This window comes from Panthera tigris, chromosome C1 (assembly GCF_018350195.1).
Source record: "Panthera tigris isolate Pti1 chromosome C1, P.tigris_Pti1_mat1.1, whole genome shotgun sequence".
NCBI classification, from domain to species: domain Eukaryota; kingdom Metazoa; phylum Chordata; class Mammalia; order Carnivora; family Felidae; genus Panthera; species Panthera tigris.
This window is the reverse complement of record NC_056667.1, coordinates 193037921-193058319: the sequence shown is the minus strand read 5'-3', so window position 1 is coordinate 193058319 and position 20399 is coordinate 193037921. Positions and strand designations below refer to the sequence as shown.

At 36.6% G+C, this 20399-nt stretch overlaps 1 protein-coding gene across 16 annotated transcripts in view; it reads right to left on the bottom strand.

Annotated features, from left to right (window-relative positions):
* The window catches only part of MAP2 (microtubule associated protein 2), a 279845-nt gene that overhangs the window by 18752 nt on the left and 240694 nt on the right, over positions 1-20399 (bottom strand). For 7 of the 16 annotated variants that reach the window (XR_006220913.1, XM_042995221.1, XM_042995220.1 and 4 more), the window contains 7 exons: positions 15618-19376; positions 15209-15415; positions 14900-15034; positions 11974-12035; positions 7884-8054; positions 6756-6903; positions 1510-1850 (listed from right to left, as the gene is read on the bottom strand). Coding sequence is in view for 15 of the 16 variants with exons in the window: in XM_042995221.1 (XP_042851155.1) it covers positions 1510-1850; positions 6756-6903; positions 7884-8054; positions 11974-12035; positions 14900-15034; positions 15209-15415; positions 15618-19376 (4823 nt within the window). In the remaining variant the exon portion in view is untranslated. The remainder of the gene's footprint in view (positions 1-1509; positions 1851-6755; positions 6904-7883; positions 8055-11973; positions 12036-14899; positions 15035-15208; positions 15416-15617; positions 19377-20399) is intronic. The other 9 variants (XM_042995227.1, XM_042995228.1, XM_042995232.1 and 6 more) reach the window with 6 other exon arrangements.

The window sequence follows — 20399 nt, the reverse complement described above, 5'->3', positions numbered from 1 at the left end:
ATTTCCTAAAGACTCAAAATATTTCATTCTCTGGAGTGTGTAAAACTCTGAGGAATCCAAGAATACTATGAGATTTATGGAATTACAGGATCAAATTTGGTAGAATTAGTTTTTTGTTTTGTATTGTTTAAAAAAGATTTCTTGCAGCTCATATTTTAATAACATCTTGTATGAAAAAGCATTTGTCGATGACTTTATTACTAGAGAATGTTACAGTCATTCTGCAGAGGGCATACTGAGCACCACCCCTGCCCTCCACTTCTTCCAACTCTTTGGTTGATTTTTCATAACTCCTTGGGCTTTGTGGAACGGAATCACAATGAGACAGCAATCAAGTTTGGTGCTAAAGGAAGGGGCAATACTGAGTTTTTGTTTCAGCAGTGAGTAGGAATCCTTGATAGCTTCACATTTTGGCAAGATCTTTTTTCTAAACATGCCTGAAAATATATTTTCTTTGGCATGGAAGAAGGATACCAAAAATCAGCGGCAGAAAATATAAGACACAAAATAAAGAGAGGCAGAAAAGAATACTGAAGTTAAAAGACAGGCTTTTGGAGATGCTGAGAGGGCATTACAAGTTTGGTGATGCACAAAGGAAATGATACTTTCTTTCTTCTTTCTCTCAAGGATGGGTGTTTTATCTCTTTACTGACAAGAAAAGTCAAACTATCCCATAGGCAGATCAATATCACAACAAAAACAAGAAATGATATTTGTATTATCTCCTTCCAGGCTAATTGTTTCATCTAAACAAACAGTATGTAAGCAAGGTTCAGGTCAAGGCAGAATTCAAACACCCTTGGTCGGTAAAAATGTGAACGTTCATACTGGAGCCGAAGTTAAGACTTAATAGGTAGAGCTTTACTAATAATTCTATCCAATATAATTAATCTAAAAGAGTTCTGCTATAATAATCTCATGCATCAGAACTATACAAAACTGTCTGTTTATCATCAACACGAATGTCTACCCTTTGCAATTTGTAAACATGAGCAGCCAGAAAAGAAATTTGGCGAACCGTTCTGGTGTTGGTGTAGAGATGGGGAAATGGTAGAAGATGTCATAGAAAATCATCGAAGGAGAAAGGAGATAAAAGTGGAATTCTTAAAAGATAGTCAAATGAGGTCACAGGATCTAAACTAGAACACTCAAATTCATATCAGAAATGTAATTTTAATCTCTTAAACCAAAGTCCACAAGGCAATAGACATACATTCAGAAAAGATCTGCTAGCAATTAATGGAAAAATTCTCCTGCATGTTCAAATCCATTTTTACCTGATAATAACCAGAAGGAATGGATATCTCATGCCATTTTCATTATATTTGATAAGCTAGATTGCTCAGATAAGGTCTAAACTCTTGGCAATGAACCATAACCATTAATTTTTTTTAACACCTCCACCTCCCTTTTATTGTAAGAACTGTTAGCATATAATATGAGGAAGGCTTTCTAATAATTAGTGGCAATTTACTTCCAGCAGCAAATATGGGTTCATATGATTCTTACCTGCCCCCCTTTAGGCTGGTATTTGATGTTGTCTGTTGATCCGATTTTGGATTTGACATTCTTCAGGTCTGGCAGTGGTTGGTTAATAAGCCGAAGCTGCTTGGGAGTAGCAGGAGATTTTGGAGGAGTACGTATGATGGCAACTTTCTTCTCACTGGGCACCAAGATGGCAGATTTGGGGGTTCCTGGTGTGTGAGGGGTTCTGGGATAGCTAGGGGTTCCAGGAGTGCCTGGTGTGCGTGAAGAATAGCTTGGTGGGGTGCCAGGAGTGATCGCGGTTGATCCAGGGGTGGTGGGTGTGGAAGTGCCACTTTTTCCTGCTCTGCGAATTGGCTCTGATCCTATATTCACAAACAAAACAAAACAAAACAAAACAAAACAAAACTGAAACCACAGCATCAGAAAATTCTCCTCAAGACATCGTCTTCCCACGGGTTGTTAGAACTCACAATACGTTAATGTTTAAGGAGTTGAGAATATTTATGGATAACGACAATGCTCCAAAAGGTGAAAGTCTCCTTTTTTTCAAAGGCTTATAACCTGGTAACATTTGTGAAAATGCATTGCTATCAATGCAAAGAAAGAACTTGGGTCTTCTTGATTTATTCTTCCTTCTAACTTTGAATGTGTCAAAAGTTTTTTATACTTGTGTGATCATTAAGGCATATGAATCTGCCTTTAGTTGGAAGAAGTGTCTGCACTGTATTTTTTGTGTGGGCTCATATTTACTAATGATTCCTTGAATGATAATGTGGACCATTTGCTCTTTTGTGCAGTAAGTTCATTCCAAGATTCAGGCAGACATACAACATACAACTGTGTGTTTATATCAGTAATTTTGAGCTGTGTACAAATTATTTATTGAATTGCATTTCAGTGGTACTCCTTCCATTTATATTGAGGAACACTGTGAATTGCAAATGTGTATACTGAGGGCTATTCAGTCATGTTAGACATTGTTCTACAGTATTACATTTTCCTTTGTATGGAAATTCGTCTCAGGTCTTTTTTTTTTTTTTTTTTTTAGTTTTTTTTTAACGTTTATTTATTTTTGAGAGAGAGAGAGAGAGACAGAGCACAAAGAGGAGAGGGAGACAGAATCTGAAGCAGGCTCCGGGCTCTGAGCTGTCAGCATAGAGCCTGATGCGGGGCGTGAACTCACAAATTGGAGATCATGACCTGAGCCAAAGTCGGTCACTTAACCGACTGAGCCACCTGGGCGTCCCTCATCTCAGCTCTTAATATCACACACAAAAAATCTATTTTTCTTCTTAGAAAAATAGGGTATTTTAACAATATAGCCACTGTGCATCTTGTACCTGATTGTTTTCTCCTATACTTTAATTGCTAGTTTGCAGTTTGGAGTCAAACCAATAATCCCCCATTGTCAATTAAATATGATATTGTGGGAGGCATTTCTTTGCCTCAACCCGACTTGGGCATCATTTTACTATTTAGCTCCTTCTGCCCATTTTCCTGTACTATGTTTCTTTCACATTAACTTTTTAACTGTGTGTTTGAATGCCATTTCAAATCCTTTTTTGAAAAAAAAAAAGATACGTGAGACTACAGCACCTTATAGATTTCAAAGCACTTTTGTGAATACCAAACATGTGATGAACAAACAAACACAGTAGTTAGAGGCAGCTCTTATTATTCCTAAATTCAAGAATGAGGATACTGAGGCTTGTTTACCCAGATGATACTAAATTCAAAGCCAGATATGATATTTAGCCTCTGAGCTCTAAAAATCTTTTCTCTTAAAATAACACATTCAGTCTAATAATACAACACTTATTTACATTGTTTACATTTACTATTCAAATACCTTCACTTTTTTTTGGTGTTTTATAGGAAGGGCATGAATTTTATTTTTTATTACTGAGTATATATACTTTGTAAAATCAATAAATCTAGAAATTTTGTCAAGGACAAAGGTACAAGTCATTAGTTTTTAAATCAATGAAGTGAAAGGGATCTTTGAGTCATCTCGTACAATTGGTCATCAGTGTGGGAAGTTCTGCCTGAGAAAGGGGATAATTAATCATTGCTGGAATAATTACAGGGAAGGAGCTCAAGAGAGTTTCTTAGATAATTATAATCTACAGACAACATCTATTTACCTACTGGCCTGTGTTCAGTCTCCTGGAGAAACAGGAGCATTTCACTTCTTTCAGTGAACAGTTTTTACATATAAGTGAAAGCTGCCCTGTGTCCTTCTGGTTTTTTAACGTGTAAGGGCCAACCATGGGCAGACTGTTTAACTGACAATAGGAAATGGGATATAAGAAGACTAACATGATAGATGAGTGTGCGTTCTACGACTTTTATTGCTTTCCACAAAAATGACATTTCAAGACCAAGATGATACAGCCACGGCTAACTTGGCTTTTGAGGCTTCTTTGCTACAAAGTTCGTTTTTGGACCAAGTTTTTGATGTTTGAGTCAGTCATTCTGTCCTTCAGAAAAATCTCTTCAGAAACTTCATTTCCTCCTTAAATGTTTTCTCTATGCCTTCATTACCTTGGAATAGCTCAGGTCTTTTGGGGAGCGGAAACTTCTCTCTGTTATTTGTCACTGTACTGGTGCCTTCCATGAGATCTGTATACAGTAGGAGCTCAACATACTTTCTTTTTTATCAGTACAAATTGGATTCAGAATTAATCAGTGTGTTGAGGTGTGTTTTACTCAAGGGAGACTGAGCTGAAGCAATATTCTGCATGTGCATAACAAGTTTCACTAAAAGAAATAACAGTTTTTAAAGAGTCCTTTCTATACCCATAGAAAATGGCTTTAAGCTTCAGAAAACTAAGGAATGAAAGTTTTGTGTTACATCTGGAGAATGAAGAAAAACCAAAAGCATTAAGCCCTACCACCACTGTTGAATAGATAGGATTGATTCAAAGTATAATAAATTATATTCTAGTCATCAAATGGCAACTTCGAGTGTTTCCTATTTGTTCTGAAACTGAAAGAGTTAATTAAATCTGAAATACTAAAACAATGTGAAATATATCTATGAGAAAATATATATTTACAAATTACTTTATGAAACTGTGTTCTTATTAATCTTGTCAACTCCTCAATGACAATGCCTTTCTCTCCGTTTGTGCTAAGGGCATAGCTTTGTTTCCTTCAAATCTTTTCAGTAGTGGTACAAAATGCCAGAACGTGTCTGTGTGTAGTTACGGAGATGATGGGTGAATGGGGGGAAGCACAGTACTTGTTCTTTTAGTTGTCCTTAGGCTTTTTAGCTATTGCTATAGGGAAACAAAATAAACTGAATGTCCTGAGATTATCAGGGCATCAGTTATGTTTCTTAGCAAATAAAATGCGTCATGCTTATGAATGTAAATAAAGTTAGAAAGTCAAAATAGAATTGGCTCAGATCATAAAGGACAATTTATATATGGATGCATTTTAGAGGGCAGAGCTCAGTAGTTTGAAGATGTGAAGTTATGAATAAAGTACCATTTTGCTCCCATAACCACAGATAGAAGCATAACTCAAGGTATACCTTTGGGAAGCACTTGGTGCCTTTGTCTTGTCTGAACAGCCTCCATATTGCTGATGCCCAATTCCAACTCCGGATATTTGGAATTGAAGTCTTTTCTCTGGGGATCACTATCTTTTCAATGCCTTCTTTGCTAGTTTGTTTGAATACTTTATTTTTGCAAAGAAATAGTTTTGTGATCTTAAAGGGTTCCTGGCATATACTTCAAAGAATGTTAATGCTTCATGAAACTAAATGGTGTAGGGCACAACTGCTCTAAATATAATAAACACTTTAATTCTAGGCAAAAATATGCTTTAAGTGTCATACAGAATGGTAATATTTGAAGTGGGCCAATTTTTATTAAATATTTTAAAAGTAACAAAATCAACTATAATGTGATGGGAAGAGCAATTTCCACCATTTTTAATGGTTTTTAAATGACAGAGATATTATTCTCCAAGTGATTCTACATAGTTTTCTAGTACTACTTCTTCCACATAAATAAATATAAAAAAGACATTAAAAGGGCAGGTGAATGAAGTTATCAGTGGGCTGAAAACCAATTCAACCACTCTAGCTTAGTAGCATCAGACAAGTAACCCTCTTTAAAAGGTCAGTTTCCTCATGAGTAGATTTAACGAGGTTATTTTTACCTAACCATCAGCATTATTAACTTAAATGGAGTGAAAAACGTGTCTCAGGATCTTAGCATCTTCAGGTACTAAATAAATGGTAGCTATTTTTGTTGTAATAGAAACCTATTTGTGAAAATAATTTGCATCTGTCCTTTAACCAGATAATCTTGGTAGTAACACCACACGAGTGGGTAATGATTGGAACATTGTTATATTCTTTCCTTAAACTGTGATGACGCCAACTAGTTCATTATGGGCCATCAACCAAAAGAAATTTAAACTATTGCACGGAACATGTTATGTTTACACCCCCATTGGAATGCGAATTTTTTTTTTTTAATTTATTTTGAGAGAGAGAGAAAGAGAGAGAGGCAGAGAGAAAAGGAGAGAGAGAATCCCAAGCAGGCTCCGCACTGTCAGTGTGAGGTCAATGTGGGGCTCAAACTCCAGAACCGTGAGATTATGAGTTGAGCTGATTAAGACGCTCAACTGACTGAACCACCCAGGTGCCCCTGGAATGTAAATTCCTACCAAATTGAGCAGGATCCTAGGTTTTGATTACTGACTTCCCAGTTAGACTTTAGGATTTGGAATTCTAAGGAAGTTAAGCTTATATAGATACATGTTAAAAAAAAAATTCCTGACTATTGGTCTTCTCTATTAATTACTTCCTTGTAGGTACTCATTTTCCAAAACAATCATTTTGAATCAAGCAGCTGTTTTGGATCCATCAATAGTCTGGCTTTTCTGATTCTTTAAAAAAAATTTTTTTTTTACATTTATTTATTTTTGAGAAACAGAGTGAGACAAAGCATGAGCGGGGGAGGGGCAGAGAGAGAAGGAGACACATAATCCGAAGCAGGCTCCAGGCTCTGAGCTGTTAGCACAGAGCCTGACGAGGGGCTGGAACCCACAAACTGTGAGATCATGACCTGAGCCAAAGTCAGACGCTCAACCGACTGAGCCACCCAGGTGCCCCTGGCTTTTCTGATTCTTAGAAGAAATATAATTTGTTTTCAATGTATGTTTTGTTTGAACGATGTAAAATATAGACCTAGAATAAGCTCTACTCCACTTAAGGGATTAAAAAGGAAGCCAAATCAAAATAAACCTACTGGTGGTCCTCCTTGCTGAAGAGGAGATGGAACTGTTGAGAGAGAAGGAATTCTCCTCTCTGTCTCCTGATACACCGCGGCGAGGAGGGAGGATAGAGGAGGGCCTGGGCAGGGAAGAGCGCTTTTCTGGGCTCTTGGTTACTCCATCCTGATTGGGAAAAAAACACATTGGGTTCTCATGAATCTTCAGGTATACAAAGTGATTATGTTAGCCTGGCTAATTTCTTCCTGTGCTGATAGATACATTTCTTTTAATACACACTACTGAATTTCATATACTTATAAACATTTCCACTTTGAAACTTAGAAAGGGTTCCTATTTGCCTAGAAGTGCTATAAAAATCTATTATTCTGGAGTTTGTGCTAATAATTAATCATGAAATTCAAATTCTAAATAACATGGGAATATAGTAATTTACCTAAGTAATCTCCAGCAAATGAAAAATTTTACTAAAACCTCTTGATAAGCATGAAAACTCATTAATCAGAAAGGACTGGCAGTGGGCATTGCATGATGACAGTTAACAATGAACACTACCGTATGTTGTGCATTTTTGTGACAGGAATTCTAAGCACTTTACATCCATTTATGATTTAATTCTTGCCACAAAATACTACATGCATTTTATAGCCAAGGAAACTGGTTGAATCAATGTATGTAATTTTTTCAAAATCACTGAATTAATAGGTAGCAGAGGCAGTATTAAATCCTGAGGTGTCTGAGTCCAAATGGTCTATCATATTATATATAATTCATCATTATTATACAATATTACATATTATACATTATATGCTATATGCTATATATATGTATATGCTACATGTTATATATTATGTATAATAGCATATATGTTTTATTTTTTTGGTTTGTATCTGAAATTTTACAAGATACCAAATAAACAAATAATAAATTAATAAGGGACAGTATACCTAGATAGAGGCTTTTTTTTTTTTAATGATTAGACTATTAATAACTATTGAAACTTTTATTTGTTTATAAGAGAGTCTATTGTTTATATGTCAAACACTTTAGAGTTTAGTCTCTGTTTTTATATATTTACTGAACTGTGTCTTACAACCTCTGAAATTATATTGTTTTCTGAAACTTCAGTTGACCTGCCGCCTTACCTTGTTCCCTGATTCTGAGAATGGCAAACGGTCTGTGGAGCCTGCTGAGGTGGGCTTTATTGAAAAACTGTCAGAAAATGTAGCCCTTTTAGACGTACTAAGGCAGGCTGAGCTGCATCTTGGGGATTTTGAGCTACCCTGAAAGGCAGGAATCTTTGACAAAGTAGAATTCTAGCCATGAAAGAAAACAAACAAAAGCACAAAATAAACAAAACTATGAAGTAAAAGGAAAATAAAAAATGTCTAAACATATAAGAAATTAAATACTGACATCTAAAAAGACCACATGATAAATGGTTATAATCAATGACAGAAATGCATATTATGTGAGAACAAGAGATTTTCATTGAACAGATGTTAAACTGCAACTAACTTAAGAATGCTCATATATGAGAATACAGATTACAATACTCTTCATGAATTCTATGCATAAAACCTGATTAATCCATAGGTCTTTCAATGATACCATATTTGAAAAATATCTTGAGAGTTTGTTGGAATTGTTCCTTTAATAAATACAACCCTTAAGGTGTATTTATAATCAAAATCTTGATCACATTTCAAGAACTTTAGAGCAAGGTATATTTAAGGTCTCATAATGGAAAATACTTTCTTAAAGTTGAGAAAATGTTCTTTCAGATGTCTACATTGATTTCGTCAAAAAAAATTACAGAGTTTATATAAAATTAGTACATTTTATGAGTAAAATGCATACTGGGGGCCAAGTTTTACCATAGAATTGATAACATTTTGTGCATAGATCAGTTTGTACGGTGTCTTATAAATTCTAAAAATGAAAGTGAGCACTAAAGACATTGCCCATAAAAAAATCACAGGATTTAAATTACGGGTGTTGCTAGTCCCTGGAGAGATATTTCTCAAGTGGGAATCATCAGGGGGTCGGACATATGGCTTCTGGAGAAAGCTATGCTGACATGTTGCATATTTCACAGGGCACTTTGTTAAAAATGCAGAAAAGTATAAAGAAGCCAAGGAGATTTTATTCATTAATTAATATGATTTTGCTGTTACAAAAATAGCAGTTGAAATCGACATCTTTATTTCGAGTTTTAACCTCCACGGGCACTTTAACAGGGCAGACCCATTAACAGATTGCACAAATCACTTCTCGTTTTACAGACCCAGCGCCTTGAGCGGGACATGCACCTGGCTCGGCACAAGTCATTCTTTTTTGATTGATGCTACCCACAAAATAGTGAATTACAAAAGTGATACAGGAAAGAAAAAAAAATGGAATAATTGGATTGCCTCAAATTATGAAAGACAACTACTAATCCTGTGCTTAAAACGAAAACAAAAACAAAACAAATACGCAACAAATGAAGGATTATAGGTCAGGCTCACAATAAAGATCAATTGAAAAATCAGAAAGAACTGTTCTGGGGAATGTACTGAAAGTCACAGATAAAAACAGGTTAGTCTTGGGGTTATAAAGGAAATTTATAGGAAGAGGGTGAGGTTATGAGGGGAAAAAATGTTAAATGAGAAAAAGTTAGAAAGAATGGTGGCCTATCTCTCTTCTTCAGAAAGGGGAGATGGGCATTTATAAAGGAAAAAAAATTAGTTCTGTGTAGAAGATGTATATGGTTTCTTTCCTAAGTACAAGCATTTAATGCGAATTCCCAATGAGTTACTTGAAGACCAAGGGACTTGAAAATTTCCTAAATATTTTTCAAACAAACATAACAAATGATCCAAGGGAAAGAGAGGGAGAGAGAGACTCAAGAAACAGACTCTGAACTATACAGAACAAACTGATGGTTACCAGACAGGAGGGGATTAGAGGGATGGGTGAAATAGGTGAGGATTAAGGAGGGCACCTGTGATGAGAGCACCGAGTGCTGTAGGGAAGTGTTGAATCACTATGTTGTACACCTGAAGCTAATATTACACTGTATGTTAACCAACTGGAATTAAAAGCCAAAAAAAAAAAAAAAAAAAAAAAGATTTTCCAAACAATGTCCACTTAAAAATGCTTTTTTTTAAATGGGGAAAAGCTGACTTACTTTCTCTATCTGCTCCTAAAGACTTCTACCTTTCAAATAACAACAACAACAACAACAACCACGATCACTGTTTATTGAATAAATACTATGTTCTAAGCACAATACAGTGTACTATTTTATAATTTACTGTATTAATTTTTCACAAAGTAGGATATAGGAATTTTAACCCTCCCTTTATTTTTGGAAAATTAAGACATAGGGAGCTATTTATTAGAGCTAATAAATGTTCAAAACCTAGACGGGGCGTGCTTCATAGCCCTGCTCTTAACTGCAATTCACTAGTTGCCCATCAGAAACAAAAGGTAAAGAGAAATCTTCAAGTTACAGTGTTTTCAAAATAAAGCCCAATATTTATTAAAGCAGTAAATGGAATCTATTGCTTGCCATATGTTCAGGAATATGCCTGGAAACATTTATATAAAAATCAATTTTTTTAAATCAACATAAAGTCCTTTAGGTTCAAAATGATATAAACAGTTTGGCTCTCATTGGAAATGTATTTCTATTTTTCATAATAAATAAAAAGTGGAAGTCTAAAATCTGACTAGTTTTTAAAATGCTAAACAAAGAGTTGTGATTTACATGTGACGTCTAAAACCTAGAACATTGTGACGTACTACTGGTTAACATCATTCAAAGTATTTATATTTTTATTTGTACAAAGTTTTGTAATTTTAGGATTTCTTTAATAGTCTTTCTTTTAAGATTTTATTTTTAAGTAATCTCTACACCCAATGTGGGGCTCAAACTCACAACTCTGAGATTGAGTAGCATACTCTACCAACTGAGTCAGCCAGGTGCCCCTCTTTAGTAGTCTTTTAATTTTTTTTTTCTTTCAATCAGAAAGGAGTAAAATACTTCATGTTTGCTTTGGTCTTTTGGGAGTTTAAAAAAAGATGGTTAATAACATAAAAAGTACAGTAAAAAAGAAATATGAAAGACAAACATATGAAGAAGTTAAACATCATTAATGCAACTAAATTAAAACAATATTTTATCCCCATAACTTGGTAAATATAGAAAAAGTACAAGAATATCTAGTAATAATAATGAACATGGGCACTCTTATATACAGCTGGAGAACATATAAGTCAGTAGAACATTTCTAGAGGACAATTTTGATAATGTTAGGAAAAAACTTTAAATGTGGACTTTCTGCTTGAAACAATAATTTCACTACTAGGAAATTATCCTAAGGAAAAGCATATGGATGCATTCACAGATTAAGCCAAAAAGATTTCTAGAGTAATATTGTTAAAATGACAATAAAAATAGTTTAAAAGTCAAGTAACAGGGAACTGATAATGTATATCACCATAAATAAATAAAACACAATCCAATGTAGTCCTTAAAGTGATGTACAAGACTGGTTCATGAGAGGGAAATCTGTTTATTGATTTATTATTTTAAAATCTATTACAAATTTAAAATCTAATAAACAAATCTATTCATTGTTTTAGTAAAAAACTGATACACAGTGTTTCCATTTTTGTCATTGAACCTATCAATATGTAGGAAAAAATAAAGATTTTATATCAAAATGGTAACTATAGTTTTCTTTAGATAAGGAGAGTATAATATATTTTTACTTATATTTGCTCATCTACATTGTTTAATTTTCTCATATTCTTATTTTGTAATAACAATAATGAAAATGTATTATAACGTACACTTTAGTGTGGATTATAGTGATTTATCTTGATTCCATGAAAAGTAAACTGAGCTTCCCTATTTTTGCCAGATCATTGTGCTGTTTGTTTTCATCTTACTAAAAGAGAGACAGCCTAAATCCCAGCTCTGCCCTCACCAAGTACTATCAGATGTCATTCTAGAAGATACTGAGACATGCCCAATGCCATGGAGAATCATTCTGGGCGAATGAACGATTTAAAAATAAATAAATAAAAATAAATAAGTAAGTAAGTAAATAAATAAATAAATAAATAAAATGACATTTAAGAGTAAACATCTGAAGTCTAACTTACAACTAAAGTTATTAAAACATTGCCACCAATACCAAAGAAGCTTCAAGTGAAGAACAAGGGAAAAACCATTTTACTCACAGAGACTTTGTCCTTTGCCTGTTTAAATACACTGGAAGCCTGAGTTGTTTCACCACCTGTTGCTGTCGAAAAAAGAAGATACAAACAACCCCGAACTTAGTGGCTAAAAACCACACGATGCATTTTTTTTAATCTCTTTTGGATATTCAGTTGTGTCAACAGACTAACGCAAGCAAAATTTTGCTTATTTTGAGATTCAAATTCAGTAACTGAAGAAATCTGAATACCAACATTATAGCATGTGGCTCCCACTACAATGTGTGCTAATTAATACAACCCAGTGTTTACCAAAGCACAGGTAAGCACACCAAATAACTTCCTATTGGTTACCAAGGTGCCTTTAAATCTTATTACTACATAAGCATAGATCCTTTAGAACGGAAGTCACAGAACACCATCCAAATACTGTCAAATTTAAGAAAAGGGGGAGTGATTGGTTTCTAGGGTTGGCATGACGTAAAAGAGCGTTCATGGAGATTCCCAAGCCCTCTTTTTATGGCCAGTGGCATACCTACAGATATTTCTACATTTTATATTCAAACTGTCATGGTCAGCCAACCCCTTTTCCGCTGTACCCCTTCATTTCACAACATGAGTGACACATTTGTTTGACGTGAAACGCACCACATGAGAAGAAAAACAGCTTGTCAAGGAAAGAAAACATGAGAGGAATTTCAAATTCAGTAATATAGAACATGTTCTACACATGCACTTCCTGTATGAAATTATTACCACATCTGTTACTGTTGTTTCTCTTGCTGCTGTTTAATACCTCTGGTTCCAATTTTAAACTCTACTATCTCCAGCACATTTTCTGTTGATGACTTACCTGACTTGACTCAAATATCTCTCATGATTGAAAACAACCCTTTGTGTTTTGGAAAAACGATCCCGATTTAAAAACTGTGCTTAGAAAATGAAAGGCACAAGCTTGTGTAGTTATTTCTTCCTTAATCTTCTTTCATAAGGGAAACCGTCAGGGCGGAAAAATCTAAAGCTTATAAGCACTCCAAATGAGTTTCAAAAAGGTTTCTTATGTCACATGCAGCTCTCACACACAAAAAAACAACTGTCTACAAGATGCTATATGCTATTTAGGACTGTCTAGTAAGATTCAGATTCTGGAATGATTTTTTTTTTTAAAGAAGCAGTGCAAATGATGCTACCCTAATGTATCTGTAGCATTTCTTAAATTTCTGCGACATAGAGCTTGCTTCAAGCCAATGACATCTAGTGTTTGGTATATGCTTTCTGCTTTAGTATCTTAATATCTGAACAGACTAAGATTCTAATTAGTCCAAACATCTTAAATTTCCCTTAATGAATGAGTTAAAAAGGTGTTTACTCTCAATGTGGTAAATCGAATACCAATGACATGTAGACACTTCACCAAACCATTTGACATTTCCTCTAAAATTTCATAATCCTGATACACTCTTTCATCCTTTCACGTATGATATCTGATTTTGATGCCCAAACCAAGAAAGTCTGTCAAGCATTTGTCTAATTAGAAGAAAAATTCCGAGTTTAATGCAAATGAATTAAGATGTGATGTAAGAGTTAGAAATAGCATGTTAATGTCTAATTTAGAAAAGCTCCTCATTCTGAACTTCTATCATCAAGGTTTCTTTATAATTCTGAGCCTTCCACTTTCAAATACTGCCTGAAAGACTGCTTCTTGAAGGAAAGCTCATGAGACGATCACCATATGAGGAACACAAATATAACAAAGTTGTAATTTTATTGACTATCATAAAACCATCAGTTACCTTGATTTTCTTTTTCTTACAAAGGTTAATGCTGCTCTTAACCTTTAAAGCCATCCAAAGGTTTATATAAAGGCACTTCCAATATACACTGTAAAGGTAAATATTCCTTTCTGATTTAGCAATCTGATATTTCTTATTTTCTTAATCTTATTTTCTAGACTGCAAGTGTGCTAGTTAATAAATGCTAAAATAAAATGTATTATAAATTAAGATTATCCAAGGGTAATCACACACTTAAAGTAAATACTTGGTACTGAAATTTAGGAATAGAGTTTGCATTATAGATATTTGTATGCACTTTTATTTGTGATTTGTAATATGTTTTGCTCCTTCATTTCACTACTTTTTCAAGGGAAGTTAAAAACAATTGTATTTGGAGAAGACAGAAAAATGAGGTAGTGAAATATAAATGCACCTAAGTTCTAAGAGATTCAGGGGGAAGGAGTTTTAGCTGGGAATTCTGAATACTAAATTATATCAGAAAATTAGCAGTTTGCATCCAACACATTTAAGAAAATCCCAATGACAAAAAGTCAGTGAAGAGATGGAGTACAGTGAATTGAAAGCCTTGCTAATTTTGGATACGAAAAATAAAATCTGATGGGATGACCAGACCATTTCCTTTCCTTTTCTTTTTCTTTCATCTGAAGCAAAGTAATTTTGAAATCACAATTTTACCCCAGATTTGCTTTTCATTTCCAATCTTGAAATTACTGTATATTCTTGGTAAATTCATCAACATCAGTAACAGATTTGGCAGTAACCATGTAGAAAATAGAACAAATATAGTATGGGTTTAAGCATGAGAGAGAGAAATAAGCAAAATAATGAGAATGCATACCACAGTCCTATTCATCGTCATCCTCTAACCAAACACACAGAATGAAAATAGGAATCCCCAGAACGTGACACTAGAGCACAATGCCAAGATAAAATCACTGCTAAGTCTGAGCATAACAAAGAAACAGATGGTCATGACCTCTTCTGCAGGGAGGAGAAAAAAAAAAAGAATAATGATACAAGACACTTAATAGCAAAACTGTTCATGACTGCTAAGATTCTTGGAAGAAAAACAAAATGAAGAAGCTGCTACGGTAATGAGATAAAAAAAATACACATCTATGTTTGCCAGCCACATTGCACAATTGAACAGTCACCTGTCGTTTTCCGCTTAACACAGGAGAGATGAGTTGGTCTAGTATATTTGATAGCAGGTTTTAAAATGAATTTCCTGGAGGGAGAGTGGGCCTGAACTTCTGTTTTTTTAGCAAGTTCAGCCTTCTTATAAACTGCTATGAATAAAAAAAAACACACACAAAAAGCATACCATCAGGAGAAAATAAACACTTGGAGCAAAACCGAACGAAATTTCATAAATAATTAGTTACCACTGTAAGGAAGTTTCTTTTACAAAAGAGTAATAACAAATTCAAAAACATTTTGAAAGAAGGGATTGTTAAATGAACCTTTTTTCCTTCTCACTTCATCTCTGGAGACTGTGCTAGGTTCCTTTTTAGCTATTTTTCTTTCAGGAGTGGAAATTCTGCCTCTCCCGGTTTTAAAAGGCTTTTCTTTTCTATGTTTCTCAAGAGATGGTCTCCGAGCTTCCTTTTCAGCTTTCTCCTCTTTAGGAATAGTTTCTAACTGTTCTGTCATGATGCTCCTATCATCATCTGTGGATCAAAGCAAACCATGACAACAACAACAACAACAACAATGAAAACATTAGTAACAAATGTACAAAATCCTTCATATATTTAACAAAATGCAAAATCGAGATAAAGGGACATTTTAAAAAATGTTTAAATTCGAAAAAATCCATTAGGTTATGGGATTTTATTTGGAAGTAGAAAATTTAAAAAAAAAAATGCACACCTTGAGTGTCCACCCAGAGGCTGTCAGCATCCATGATGGAATCATCAATGGTGGTTTCGTCTTTGTAATCGTCATAGGTTTCCGTCTTATATTCTGAGAGGGCAACCTCTTCTCTCTCAGGGGAAGCTGGAGCCTCCGGGGAGCCATCCTTGGGTTCTGCCTGGGCTTCGGCTGCCTCTTCTACTTCGAGCTCTTCTTCGGCGTGGGGGGACGGTCTCCTCTCCACCTCAGGCTGCTCTAGGGCTGCAAAACGCACGCTGTGGGAACCTGACTCCCCTTCTTCAGTTGTGGTTTGCACTACAGTGATAAAATCATCCTCGATGGTTACCACGGACTCGATCACTCCTTTGTGCTCACCGGGGCAGGTCTCCACAAATTCCTCCCGGACACCTGCGATTCCCAGGTCGGTAATCTGAAGGGTGTCTGAGCGGAAGAGCAGTTTATCATATTCTCCCTGGGCTTCTATCTCTTCTTCCTCACTCTGAGCCTCTGCTGGTTCAGCCCCGATGGCTTTAGGTAATGGCTCAGTGACATCGGAGGGAGTGACAGATATATCTGGGGCCTCTTTGCTTTCTTCTTTTGGCTGCTGAATAAATTCCATCTGGACATCAGCTCTCTCATCTGGGGCTAAATCAGCCTCTGAAACAGCAGGTGCACAAGGTATTTCCACTGACAATTTGATGGCAATCTCATCTTGAATTAGAGAGGATTCTGGGGATGTTTCCTTCTTGCCCTCATCAGCTTTTAAAGACTCCATGGTGAGGCTCTCATGCTCACCACTGGACTCGTAGGACTCTTCTTTGTCCACAGCCTCCTGGTGCACCAAGTCAGGCTTGGCCACCTTCTCCTTGATTTCTGTCTCACTGGTTTTAGCGCCTTCTTTCATGTGGCCAGGATCAACACTCAGAAACATATCTCCCTCCTGAGGTACTGCAGATGAGGGGGTGAGATCTTGTGTAGCTTCGAGTTGAAGTTCTGTTGCTTTTCCAGCATCTGTGGTCAGTCCTGCAGCCATCTGTCCAAAGTCACTGATTTTAACATCTAATTGACCCTGGTCAGCTTTCTGTGCAATGACATCCAGTTCTGGCTCAGCTTTTTTGGATGGTTCCACCTCAGCTATCTCTGGGACTGAACTAAGACCGGTCTCAGCTTTCTCAGCCGCAGGAGGTGATGTGTCTTTTGATACGGTCAGTTCTTTGGTCGAAGGGTGCTCGTAGGTTACTCCTAATCCAAATGTTTCGACTTTATCACTGGCCTCTTCCGTTGCCTTGGCATGTTCTTTTGCATCAGCATGTTCTTCGCTCTTTTCTAGTACAGTATCCAGCTTATCATTAGCTTTCCTCTCCTGATCAAACTCCCTACCCAGTACTGATTTGTCACCAGGGATATGTGGGGACACTTCTTTCTCAGCACCAAACTCATCTTTGACTCTGCCGGCAGCTGCCAATTTTACTTCAATCAACGAAAGGTCTGTGGCTAGATCTCTTCGCATTTTATCATCAGTGCCTTCGTAAAAGGAACCACTCTCCCCTGACAGATTCTCACTGTCTTGAACAGGTGATGGCAGTGGGACAGTGTATTTATTGAACACACAGTAACCCAGGTCTTCCAGCTGACTGTCTGTTTTAACAACGACATGGTTTTCATCAGTGACAGGGGGCAAGCCGGCGCTACTCTCCTCAACCACAGTCTCTGATGGGACTGATTTCCTCCTGGCAACCTCAGCATCTGCACTCACAGAGGCTAATCTTGACCTTGTGCCTGCCAGGTCTAGCATTTCAGGCAGGTCGGGGGCCATGACAGTGCCATTTTTGTAATAATCTTTGGCTAGGAAAGGTGACTCACACGATGTCTCAACTTGAGCATTTTCCTCTCCGGTAGCTTTTTCTCCCTCTATCTGTTCTTCTTCCTCTTTGCTTTCTACTGGGAAACATGGGGCTTTCTCAAGTGCAGGGGTTGTGGCTGGAAGGTAATCATCCCCTTCGTCCATACTTCCGCTAGTGTTCGTTAGAATATCAGAAGCCAGAGGAGAAAGATCATGTCCCCGACCAAAGTTAAATCCAAGGGCTATGGAATCCAGGCAAGACATGGGCAAATTGATTGACATGCTTCTTTGTTCTATTGCAGACCTTCCACCAAGTCCTAAACTCCTGCTTAATGTCAAGTCGTCCTTATTCTTACTGTGGAGATCCCTTTTCTCCCCATACACTTTTGGATCAATAGTAAACATTCTTTCTTGAGGAGAACTGGGTTCTTCAGGCACCTCAGATGGATAACTCTGGGCAAGAGTGCTATACCCTGCTTCTTGTGCTGGAGCACTGGGCTGGGGTTCTTTACCTGCCTGAAGTCCCTTGTCACCGTTTTTATATGCAGGAGATACGGTATCAAAAGGCTCTTGGGCACTTTCTCTTGTGTCACTTAGTTCATAGTAATCACTGCCTGGCTGGATGCTTTTTGTCACTTCTTCTTTCAAGGCAGATGTTTCAAAATACTTGGACATTCCTGACTTATCTTCATAAAATGGCATGTCAAGCTCAGCGGACGTTTCAGCCCCAACCCCTTCAACCTTATGATCTTTATCAGCAACTTTTTCTTGAAAAAGGTCCTGGGTTGCACTCTGTTCACCTACTGCAGCTGGTTCAGTCATGACTTTCTCCAGTGTCTTGGAGGTCATGGCTGAATCTGTAACTGTTTGCTCCAAACTTACAGGGAATGAGTCCTGTTTTAGTGTATCTGTGGTAGTGTCTTGGCCTTTCTGTTCTTCTTTCGAGAGGATGTGCTCCACGGAGGGCTGAATTATGCCTGTTTCTTCATCTGTCAGTTTGGCGGGCTCACTCTCTTTTGGCATGGCTTCTTTGTCAGAGATGGTCGTTTTTTCTTCAAGCTTTAGCTGAGACTCCTTTTCAGCAAGTGTAGCTTCCTGTCCACTGAGGGTTGAGATCTCTGTTTTCTGCACACTCTCTTGCTTTATCGCCACTTTTTCTTCTCCTAATACTTTCTCTGGGACATATTCTTCCACAGTTGGAATGTGGGCATCTTTGGGTAAGGTGATTGCTTCTGAGGCTGGTGCTTCTGCCATTTTGTCAGGTTTATCCTTATGGGGCTCTTCAGCTTTAGAACTATCTTTGGCAGTCACTGGGCCACTGGTTTCTTCCAGAGATTTCTTGTCATCTGGCTGCAATAGGGCAGGGGCAAAGGGTGATGCTTCTGCAACTATTTCATTCTTTATGACATCTAAAGGAAGAGTGAAGCTTCCAGCCTGAAAGGGACTTGGCATGGGAGAATCAAATTGTTTCCCTTCCCATTTGGGGATATCCTCAAACACATCCTTTCCCTTCATGGGTGTTAGGGGGCCAGGTGATATGGGAGCAGCTAAACCCCACTCATCTTTTTTTGCTTCTACTGGCATTTCGATGAACCAGTCCTTTTGCTCTTTTGGAGCTGGGGGCTCTGCAGAGAGGTCAATACCAGGCACCACCAGGCTGGGTTCTGTCTTCTGTTTCATGTCTTCCAGCCCGGCACCAAGAGCGTGCCCAAACAGAGCAGTGGGTGCTTTTTCTTCTTCTGTGCCTTGCGTGTCCTTTTTATCAGGGGAAGTTTTAGTCGTCTCAGGCTGAGAAGCTAAGGCAGCATGTTTAAGGTCTTCACCAGGCTTACTTTGTTCCTCTGACTCCTTTTCCTTCTTGTCCAATGGCTCAGCTGGGGAGGGAGTCAATTCCTGCTGATCATGGAACTCCATCTTCGAGGCTGGAAGTAAACCTGAAGTAATTGGGTCGATTTTTAAACAAATAATAGGCAAGTGCTTTCAGGCAGTAAGCTTAAAATTATATTTTGAAATGACAAATGAATGGTAGGGTAAACAAAACAAAACAAAACAAAATGAAACTATGGAACATGCAAGCATGCTACCCATTTAAAAATCAATATGAAAATGTCAGGACTGAGATATATTTGTACTGCTAAAATGGACTCCTGTTGAGAATCTATGCATATAGGAATTGTAGTTAAGTGTGTAGTTTGAATACTCCTTTCTCCTTTATTTGGTCTTTCCTAAATAGTATGTCATGTATATTGTAGTGGAAAAAAATTTCATGTGCCTTCTACAGACAAAAATCATAAATTAAAGAATATTGAATAAGTCAGTAACATTACGGTATAAAAATACATTAAGGTCTAAATATGAAAAAGGATGAATGTCTACTGAACTTTTCATTTTTGTTCTCATTTAAAAATGAACTGGCAGGCCATGGGCAGAGTGCCAATTAATTCATAATAAGTATCAATAGTTTCAATTACCTTGATTTACACATGCCAGGGCCAATTTTTTGAACACTGAAAGGTTACTGACATAATTTTTTAGAGATCATCTGAGATTAAATTTCAGGAATATAAATAAATATTTATGATATTTATCTATAAGTATATTTTATATAAATATTTATAATGTAAATAAATATTTGCTATTAACTTTATATGATATGACCTAAAAGTCGACAAATCAATTTGTACCACAAATTCAAAATTCTTAATTCCTAATCATTTTAGTTAACCTACATGACAGATATAAGAAAATCTAAATTATATTGTTAATACTGGGATGTCATGTGAATACACATTTCAAAAAGAGTCAGTTATTATAATATCTTTCTCTCCCTGGTCATGACCTCATTCTCTGGAACATGACTAATGATGAGACACTAAGTAGTATTGGCTTTAAAGATGCTTCCCAGAAATTAAACAACTCTTTTTTCAATTTCGGTTTGTTCACTAACCCGAAAGGTT